The following is a 10,733-nucleotide window of genomic DNA, read 5'->3' as shown; positions in this document are numbered from 1 at the left end:
TAGCTGCCAAGCACTAACTTGTTTCCCAGACATTCTACATAATAACATTAACTGTACCTATAAATGTATAAAAAGTATGATGGTTTTTAAATTAAAAAAAAGGAATCTCTGGCAAATTGCAGTGGTATAAGAGGAATAAAACATCTTGGGACTTGCTGTTATGGGAAATTCAACTCCAGAGTATTAACAGAACACACCATTCAGTCGTTGGTTATTTTCCTGTAACAGCACTTCCTGAAGTGTTTTCTTCCTTGCTTAATTGATATATGACACATGTATCTGTGGGAGGAAAGAAGTACAGTATGAAAATCTGACTCAAACACAAACCACACACTCGAGCAAACGTTTCATAAATTCGTGACACGAGTCATAAGCGTCATCCTTCGTCATCGGTCTACGGAAGCCGAGCTGCCCACGCACACCTACGCGTTTTCGAATTAACCTTACTTCTCATTCCGCTTTGTAGCTAGCGTTGTTGACTTAGTCCGAGTGTGCAGCTATTATGATAAAAACTTTCTTAATTTTGTGATTTTTCCAGTGTATTTATTATGCAGATAGTTTAGTAGCATTGGAGGTCACTAAATTATGGTCGTCGGATATAGAAAATATGTTTGTAAGTCAGCTGGCTAGCACAGGACAGCTAGCTGATAAAGGAGAAGAGGGAGGAGAAAACATAAACATAAACATAAACATGAACATAAACATGTATTAGCGCTGCTAGCCAACTGACGTTAGTCGGTATACATTTTATGGTCATTTTAGCTAGTGAGCTAAATAGTTTGGTATCGATTCGTATTGTATTCGTGTGATAGACTGAGGAAGAACATGGAGATGGAGCAGACTGACTTGCGAGAGAATCCTCCCGGTTCGCTGGCTGTCCAGAAAACAGAGAACTGTGAAAAAAGTCTTGGAGGAAGAATACAAGATTGTGGTTTGCAGTGTAAAGACAGAGATGTTGATGGCGAGTCTGCGAAAAGGGAAGAGACTGAAGAGTATGAAATGCTAGATCATCATCAACAACAACAACAACAACAACAAGAGGAGCTAGAGGTGCATAAGAAGCAGCCTGATGAAGAGCTGGACCCCAGAATACAGGTAACTGGGAAGTACCTAGGTCCTGATATTTCAGATTCATTTGAGAGTGTTCAGCATCATGGAGACACTGGATGGATATTTTGCTGGATAATTGCAACTGTTGTACTTGATCCAGGAGGAGCTGGAGCATCTGAATGAAGCCAGTGAAGAGATCAACCAGCTGGAGCTGCAGCTAGAGGTAACATCAGTGCCATAGTGTGTCCGTTTCAAATAGAGAAAATGCCACGAACACTAAAGTGTTAGTTCTGAGATGTACAGAAAAGTAGAATAATGCTGCAAAAAGTTGCTTCTGTAAAAAAATTGCTGCTGTAAAAGTTAACCTCATAACTGTTAGCACCCTTCAAGAGAAAACGCAAAACAATCGGATGAAAAAATGGTGTGAAATTTCTCAGAGAAACTACTTTCCACTAACAACATCCTTTGCAAATAATATAATTTTGTCCTAGACAAATTTTACAAATTGCAAATTGTCATTTCTAAATGCAAACACACACTCATATATACATATACATATACATATATATATATATATATATATATATATATATATATATATATATATATACACACATACATATAGTATTCTGAAACTCTTTTGACTGAATATTAGGTTGTACTCAGGTAAAAACCCTGTCTTCCATTACCATGTTGTTCATCGACCCGGGAAAAACCCAAGTTTCAATTCGTCGTTGACCTTAAGCAGGTTAACACCTTAGCCAATGGCAGATGACTAATCACTACTCTCATTACTTTACTACTTCACTACTTTACTAATCTCACTAATTTCTACTACCCTTACTACTTTTTTACTACTCTTACTACTTTCTTTCTTACTTATCTACAAGACTACCTGAATTTCCCCTTCGGGGATTAATAAAGTTTCTCTTATCTTATGTTATCTTATCTTATCTTATCTTAATATACCATTAAACACAATCATTAAAAAAAAAAAAAAGATTTGGAAGTCCTGTTTGCCAAGTATCAAAGTCAGCTGTTAGAAACTACATCCATAACAACAAGTTACTTGGAAGGGTTGCAAGAAAAAAAAAGAGAACAGTCCACAAACTATAGTGCCTGAACTTCCCCTGCATAAGAAAAACACCTTACCCATTGTAAAATATAGTGGTCAGTTCTTTGAGGCTGTTGAGTGGCTAGTGGTTCAGGACTCTGTGTTGTATACAACAATAATTTACCCTCAAAACAAGTTGCCTCTGCCAGGAAGTTAAAAACTGTGTGTAAACGGATTGTTTTTTAACAAGATGACCATCTCAGTCTTTGCATTTGAACCTTACTGAAAGCCTGTAGGCAGTCCACATCTGCAAGCCTAAGAATATTTTAGAACTTGAAATGTTGTGTATGGAGCAATGATACAAGTTCCTTTGCAAATGTCTCAAATGTTTTAGACATTACAGAAAGAGATGCAGAGTGCTGTTATTCTCTCCAGGGAAGTCTTCACAGGATATTATTTGTGTGAATGCCCTACAGTTTTGAAGCCACTGAAGAAAAAAAAAAAATAAAAAAACGTATTATGGTGAATTTAAATTTTAGAACATCTCCATATGTTTAAACTCAATATATCATTGATGTTATATATTCATTTTTTCCTTGAAGGAAACTCGTGGTACAGTACATAATGAACAGATTTCTGAAACATGATGCAGATCAAACAGCACACAGTTGATTATGTATGAATATATGACTCTTATTTTATCTTTTACCCCCCTAGGAAGAGAGGTCAAGCTACAGGAAAATATTTACAGATTCAGCCAGGAAGCTCAATGCACTAAGCTCTCAGCTGGGCTCTTGCATTGAGAAAGCCAGACCTTACTATGAGGCACGGAGATTAGCTAAAGAGGTACTTATATTGTTAATTATGTCTGTGTGAATTAATGCATCTGTAAGAACAAGCTTCAATACTCAGACTCTTTTAGCATAACTTCCAGGACAGACTCTTGCTGTATCATATGATTACTCCTACTCAGCTTGGCCCTGTCTCTCTTAATGCTTTCTGATTTTGTTATGCACCTCTCAGGCCCAGCAGGAGACCCAGAAGGCTGCGCTTAGATACGAGAGGGCCGTTTCCATGCACACGGCTGCACGGGAGATGGTGTACGTGGCTGAGCAGGGCCTTGGTGCAGATAAGACTCTGGATCAAACCTGGCAAGAGATGCTCAATCATGCCACTGCCAAGGTATCTGCCCTTTTATTAGAGTACACTACCTTTTATTAGCGTATACACTACGGGGTTGGTGATATGACAAAAGCGAATCATATCATGATACTCGAAGACATTTCTTCAATACACAATATGCGTCGGAATATATAGGTTTGCTAACAAACTACCAGCAAAACAGTAGTGTTGCATTCAAAAACTATTTATGTCTACAAAAATAAATTATTTAATACTAAAAACAAGTGGGAAATCTGTACAAAATTGTAACATTCTAACATTTAATCAGTTGCTTCCAATCAAATTAATTTATAATTGTTAGAAAAATACTGACAATGTCCACAATATGTCAGAAAAGTGTGCTGCATCCTAATAGTGATATTATAATCATCATATTGCCCAGCCCTATTATATACTCTTGTTATTTTGTCCAAAGTCCAGATCTGCCCATAATTAAGCCTTGACTTTAGTGTGGTTTTATGTCTCTCCTTGGCTGCAAGAAGGAAGAATTTGAAAACAACTGCTAAAACAGATGATGGAAAAAGTATCTTAGTGGTTGTTTGGCTTTAACGCCACGTTTACAGCTGTGTTTGCTTTCTGTACACATTGTAATTGGACCTTTCTCCTGTATGAAATGCAAATAAGTTGGGTAGTGTGTGGGAAGTCTGCCAGCTGTCAGCATGACATGAGTAGGAGATTATTTTTATACCACTGAACATGCTTATTTCAGAAGGCCGGTAGCCTTTCATTATCGTTACACCGCTCATAATTAATCACTGCTGTAAAACAATGCCATTGACACTGTGTAAGCATGATGAAATGTAACCATGACAGTGAGTATAAATAGCAGTTTATTTACTCATCACTGTCACCTCCTCTGTTGTGCCGCTAGCCGAAACCTTTTGGAGCTGATCCGATTGCTTTTTATCACATTCTAATTTCAATGCATGTTGTGTGCCTTTGCACCAGATTTGGTCCAACACTATGCAATCATGATTGGAATACTGAAAATGTTTAATTCATGGCTTAAATGGGTCTGTGTGTGTATAATTTGGCACTCCGTTATTGTACTATTTATAAGGAAATTTTGATTTCAAAAACCAGTTGATCTGTAGGTTTTATGTAGTTGATGTGTAAAAAAAAAAAAATAAATAGTGGCAGCTCAGGCAGTGCCCAGTAATACAGAACAAGGAACGAAAAAAAATTCCACATATTTCAGTCAAAAGGTTACAGACAGATTGTGAATATCACAGGTTTCATGACTCTGTGATAGCGAGTCTGTGTAAGCCTGTACTGAAATTACTGGATAACTGAAAATGCATGGTCCTGCATGTCAGTGTGTGGTTAATGCCCCGGGTGTGAATGTCTCAGCTCTTACATAGCGAGTTCTTGTTGCATAAGTATTACTTTCAGATACCCCTGTTGAGAGTCACTAAGATGAAGCCTGGTCTGTTTTTGTTTTACTAGGTGAACGAGGCTGAGGATGAGCGACTGCGGAGTGAACGAGAGCACATGCGTGTCACCCAGCTGTGTCAGGCAGCTGAGGCTCGTGTACAGACCCTGCAGAAATCCCTCAAGAGGACCATTATCAAGTCGAAGCCTTACTTCGAACTCAAGGTCCAGTTTAACTCCATATTGGAGGTCAGTAAGATTTTATGCTGCACTTTACATGGTGAGATTCATATACACATCGAGAGCCTGACTAGGATAAATTGGTTACTGAGAAAAACACTCTGTACAGTGCATTTAAAAGACAGGATTTATTATATTTTTGTGCATGCACAATCTAAACCCGATTTCTAAAAAAACATAGTAGTGTTAAAATCATTTTAATTATTAGAAACTGTATAGAGATTGCCTTACTATTATGACTTGAAATGAACACCCACCCACCAGTTAAATGCGGGTATAATTTGGCACAAGCAAGTACACTATATGGTCAAAAGTATGTGGACACTTGACCGTCACACGCATATGTGAGCCTCCCCTATACTGTTGCCACAAAGTTCAAAGCACACAGTTGTATAGAATGTCTTTGTATGCTGTAGCATTACAATTTCCCTTCACTGGAACTAAGAGGCCCAAACCTGTTCCAGCATGACAATGCACAAATCAAGCTCCGTAAAGACATGGTTTGACAAGATTGGTGTGGAAGAACTCGAGTGTCCTGCACAGAGTCCTGACCTCAACCCCTCTGAACATCTTTGGGATGAACTGGAACACCGACTGCACACCAGGCCTCCTCACACGACATCAGTGCCTGACCTCACTAATGCTCTTGTGGCTGAATGAACACACATCCCCACAGCCACATTCCACAGTCGAGAATAAAGCCTTCCCAGAAGAGTGGAGGTTATTATAACAGCAAAGGAGCACTAAATCTGGAATGGGATGTTCAACAAGCACATATGGGGGTGATGGTCAAGGATCCACAAACTGTTGGCCATGTAGTGTAACTCTATTATTGCATCCATGTACAAATTCTCATTTCTATACATAATATATGTAGTTTCTATATGTAGTGGAAAAATAGTCAAACACTGATGACACAGGCAGTGTCCAAAAATACAGAAGAAGAGAGACATGATAAAGAAAAGCAAAAAATCCCTGATTTGTCAGTGAAAAGTGACAGACAGCTCGCATATCGCACTTTGATGACCAGCTGAAAAGCTTATGTTTATTGTGTTGTCAGTGAAAGTGATAAAGTATAGCATTTGTGACTATGTAATATTGAGTTGCGCAGATTTGAATATTACACAAGTGCAGTGTCTTAAAAGCAATGAATCACTGCTTATGCTAACAACATTAATAAATCAGTTGATTATTTGCATTATGTAAATTTAAGATGTATACAGTTACATTGGCAATGGCAATGTCTTGGATAATAAAACTGTTACTATTTCTGAACAACAGTTAGCTCCACTGCAGAGATACAAAGTTAGTTTGTGATTTGATTGTTCTGGTAAAACATATTCCTGTTTGCTGTATAAACATTTATCTTTCTCTTTGCTCATCTCCCCCTCATATTTGGGCATGCCAAGCCGACTGTGCTGAGACTTGTTGTATCATGTTTGCAGGAGCACAAATTGAAGGTAACTCAGTTAGAAGAGCGTGTGAGTGAAGTGAAGAAGCATTACTCCTACACTCTGCAGCGCTTGGAGAAAATCAGCGAGGAGATCCATGCCCAGAGAGGACCGGATCATTCTGAGAATGGATCTACAAAATCCTTCAAAACACGCAGTCCTCCTATAGGAGCCGAGGCGGTAATTACTACGAGGACTGAAGGTGGACACTGTGGAGGCCGCAATAAGTCAAATGAATGGGTGGACGGCCAAGAGGCTAAGACACAAGAGTGGGTGGAGAGACACAGGGAGTCTGGCTGGTGGGAGGGAGAAAAACGGAGACCGACATCTGGAGTGGGTTCGGACTCCACCTCCGTTTTTAGCTTTAAAACCATTGCTTCTGATTTGGAGAAGTGCGACTCTGTTGAGCATCTCGGCCAGCTGAGTGACTCTGTTAGTCTTTCTGGGGAAGAGGAGGAAAGGGGGAAAGAGGGAGATGAAGAGATTGGAGGAGTGGAACAAAAAAAGAACAAAAAGTTGGATTTTACAGAGATTGAGAAACAAGAGCAGCTCATCAAGCAGCATCACAGGAGTGTGAGTTTGTGAGTAAAGCTCACCTCGGGGTCACATGAAGGGGAACATTTGAGTAGGAGTGGGTGATTTGGTGATACTTGAAGACATTTCCACAGTACACAATATGTATCAGGATATTTAGCAGTGATAACATTGTAACAGATAAACAGTGGTCATATTTTTAAAAAGAACCAATGCAACCTATGGAATGGTTTTAATGTTATTTTTAATTGCAAAAAAATTATTTAACATTCAGAAAGAAGGAAAAATGAAACATTCATTCATCTTTGGTAAATGCTTTATCCTGGAAAGGGTTGCAGAGAATCCGGAGAACACTGGGTTTAAAATGGGAATACACGCTGGATGGGACGCCAGTCCATCGCAGGACACCATGCACACACACATTCACACACGCTTAACAACTAGGGGCAATTTATCATTTATCATTTGGTGGGTGGGAGGAAACCAGAAAACTCAGAGAAAACCTACACAAACACAGGGAGAAAATGAAAATGAATCATCGGATATGTAAAAAGTAATATCCAATCAGCTACTTGTTACTGTGAGCAACAATTTCACAATATGCTTTTCTCAAAGTATGACAAATATCATCTGTACATTTATAACACTGACCAACTCTGCTGTAAATCATCAGGTTACGATCTTTACCATATTGTCATATTGTCCAGTCTTACATTCCACCAAGTCTGTTTTTTTCCCCAACACATCAGGGAAGACCTTTTTAGTCTAGTATAGTAGGATAATATGGTCCAGTTTAGTCTCCATGTCAACAGCCACAATATGTGAATCCACAAAACTACCAGTATGACAGTGTGAGGAATAACATTTGAAATAGTTATCAAGGCTGTTGCATTGCATATTTCAAGCTGGATTTGAGCAGTACTGACCATCTCTTCATCAATTTTCCTATCTGTGAGAACATTAGCCCTGTAATTGCACTTTGCATCAGGAAAGGGATTAGAAAGAAATGGACTTCTTGTGAATAGCTGTGATGAATGATGAGAGATAGACTTAAACCCAGCTCCAGTCTAATGAAACTGAATCCAGTATAGTCTTGTGCAACGGTTCAGCAGGTAATTAAAAATGCAGTGACAAACACACTCATTTTGCAATATATTATGAAATGTGAGATGTTAAAAGACACCCAGGGATGCAGAGGTTGTCGTTGGTGCTGATAGTAACAGCAGAACTTGTAAATTATTGCATGAAAATAAATTGAACATAAAAAAAGCAAATGCTTTAGGGTATCGTGTGGAGTCTTAGATAATGCTAATAGAAGACACACTGCAGGTAATTTGCATAAAATCCGTAGCACAATGCACATATTTTATCAAAGTAAATCTTTGAAATTAATGACAGCACCCTGTAGATACGATTAAAATGTCCTTACAATTACGCTTAAAACAAAAATACTGAACCAATAATTAATTTCTTGACATTTTAGTTCTACACCAGCCTCTTTACGCTCAATTTGGCTTTTTAATTGTTTGCATAGATACTGACATGGAGAAAGATGAAAAAGACAATACATTAAAATCCTCAGACAAACTAAAGAACACAGAGGTGTATTTTAAACTGACTATACTGTAGTCTTTAGTAGTTTATTCTGCATTCATTATTTAAATGTGTTTTATCTGTACAAGCCTTTCATGTCTTTCTAAAGCCTAGCTTATAAATAATAAAAGTTTAATCTGGTATTAAAATACCAATTGTCGATTACTTTTGGTGTTGAGTATATTTAGAGTTAAACAGCATTTTTTAATGTAAAATGGCATTTACAAGACATTTATATGATTGCAAGTTGGAACTGACTGACCAGGCTAGACGAACACTTAAATGACAGCTGCTAAAAGGCAATAAACAGCCGCCTCAATAATTACCACTGAAGTCAATTTACACCTCTTTAACCCAGACAAGCTTAAGGTCATGAAGCTGATATTTTCCATTTTCCACAAACTGCAGAACACAAAACCTTGGAATGTGTGGGTGAGTTTTATTTATGATTTACAAATGTTAACAACAGCGATGCAGGAAGATGGTTGAATGCATATTTATTATGGGTGTGAACCTCAGGCTTCCACATGAAAAGATACGATTTTGATTCTTAAGGCAATGAGTTGATATTTGCCGATACAACTGAATCTGCTAAGGTACGATTTGATACGATTAGATTTAGTAGCCTCTGATCTATACGTGATCAACTATGTTGTGGATTCGGTAGTAAGCCTGCCGTTAATTTGCGAATGATGATGAAGTCGAGAAGGACTGTTTGACGTATCAGAGTTACAGGCAAATCACCTTCATGGCCTGTTTAATTATTTACAGTTCACATTTATCAGTTTACAAATATGAATTATTTCTTACACACCAGTTGTCTGTTCTTTTTCAGTAATAACTGATTTATGATTGGGGCCTCAATTTATTTCAGTCGTTGCCTTTTAAATTGATGCATCGATCCAAAATTGTCCGATAACTACACCCCTAATATTTCTTATCTTAATGTAGTTTTCACTGACAACATGAATTCGTTTTCCCCTACTTTACCTTTTACAAGTTAAATACATGCAACATAATGCTCATTCCCCTTTTTCCTAGAATTGCATCTTTAACTTGCAGACACGTTGAACTGCATAGTAATAAACAAACTCTCCAATTTCACTCAGAAGCAATACTGACTCACTGACTACTACATTCACATGATTATATATCCTGTTTTTGTGAATTGGTTTCAGTACACCTTTCTCACACTGCCCTTAAAGTCTAAATGAAATTAGCCTTAAATTATAACATGCCTTTTTTATTTTTATCTTAGACTTGTATATTATTCAATATTAGCAAACATGTAAGATCCTTCAAGTCAGTTGATTGTTATCAGGTTCAAGCTAAATAGATTTTTCATAGTTTGTGTGCTTCTATAAGACATGCTGCTCAGTAGATTGCAAGAATTGTCCTTGCTTTATCATTATATTCAGTAAATCATTTATTATAAGATTTACTATTGCATTCAGTGTTAATTTATTTTTATTCAGCAACTGGAATTTTGATGTATAATATTTTAAATATTAAGCAGGCATTCTGTAGTTATAATTTGTGTTATGATACAGCTGACTATTGAATGATAGTAACTTTTTTGTGTTAATTATTTAAGATGGTCATAGCTGTGTATTTCTTGACTGTCTATATGCTAGATTTTCCTGTTTTCTTTAATAGCATTTATATATTTTGTTTGATACTCTCTGTAAAGATTGTTCTTCATGAAGATGAAATGTGCAATGTCTGACAGAACAATACTTTATTATACATAAATTTTATGTATAAAGGTAAATTTCATGCAGTTGAAGTATAGCTTTATCTCCATTTTGTTCATCTGTGTAATTGTATTTTCAGTGCAAAGTTCTTAGTTGTGTTATGACTTTCTCCTTTTCCTGAAGACATATGAACATGTTTCATGTAGTGTGCTACATAATCTAATTGTATAGATCAGATAATCATATTAATAAAAATGTTCAGTTACATCAATGATAATGAGAATTGAGTCTCCATAAAATTTTTAGCCAATGCATAGAACAAGAAGTCATGTGTGGCAGCAATGTTTCATTCCAGGGAAATAAGAGCCACAGTGAATAGTGTCTGGTAAAGTAATTCATTGTGGTCATTATTAGGCTACACCAGTATTTCGCTATTGAGATAGGTGACGCATGAGACCTGATCATTTTCCTCAGATATAGCGTTGGCCTCCTTTCTCGAGTTTCAGAATGTTGATTGAAGAGATCTCCCCTGTAAAGCCTGCATTCCCCACCCCATCTCTGTCC

The 10,733-nt window shown here is 37.3% G+C and overlaps 1 protein-coding gene and 1 long non-coding RNA gene across 3 annotated transcripts in view; one reads left to right on the top strand and one right to left on the bottom strand.

The window, feature by feature from the left end:
* The window catches only part of LOC128320042 (uncharacterized), a 2,606-nt gene extending 2,269 nt beyond the window's left edge, over positions 1 to 337 (bottom strand). For both annotated transcript variants that reach the window (XR_008303493.1, XR_008303492.1), the window contains exon 1: positions 198 to 337. This is a non-coding gene — a long non-coding RNA (uncharacterized LOC128320042). The remainder of the gene's footprint in view (positions 1 to 197) is intronic.
* A 93-nt stretch (positions 338 to 430) lies between these two features.
* On the top strand, positions 431 to 10,440 carry sh3bp5la (SH3-binding domain protein 5-like, a). Its single transcript, XM_026934965.3, has 6 exons — positions 431 to 1,095; positions 1,211 to 1,273; positions 2,822 to 2,950; positions 3,128 to 3,286; positions 4,733 to 4,906; positions 6,343 to 10,440. The coding sequence occupies exons 1-6, from the start codon at positions 826 to 828 to the stop codon at positions 6,931 to 6,933; spliced, it is 1,386 nt and encodes a 461-aa protein (XP_026790766.3). The 5' UTR covers positions 431 to 825; the 3' UTR covers positions 6,934 to 10,440.
* The last annotated feature ends 293 nt before the right edge of the window (positions 10,441 to 10,733 follow it).

This window comes from Pangasianodon hypophthalmus, chromosome 14, assembly GCF_027358585.1.
Source record: "Pangasianodon hypophthalmus isolate fPanHyp1 chromosome 14, fPanHyp1.pri, whole genome shotgun sequence".
NCBI classification, from domain to species: domain Eukaryota; kingdom Metazoa; phylum Chordata; class Actinopteri; order Siluriformes; family Pangasiidae; genus Pangasianodon; species Pangasianodon hypophthalmus.
The sequence above is the reverse complement of the archived record's forward strand: the minus strand, read 5'-3'. Positions and strand labels throughout refer to the sequence as shown.

What these genes read in the sequence shown, in the direction of transcription:
- sh3bp5la (XM_026934965.3), top strand. Translation starts at nt 826, where the DNA reads ATGGAGATGGAGCAGACTGACTTGCGAGAGAATCCTCCCGGTTCGCTG. An exon ending in TCAATCATGCCACTGCCAAG is followed by an intron (nt 3,287 to 4,732) that starts GTATCTGCCCTT and finishes TTGTTTTACTAG; the next exon opens with GTGAACGAGGCTGAGGATGA. An exon ending in AGTTTAACTCCATATTGGAG is followed by an intron (nt 4,907 to 6,342) that starts GTCAGTAAGATT and finishes TCATGTTTGCAG; the next exon opens with GAGCACAAATTGAAGGTAAC.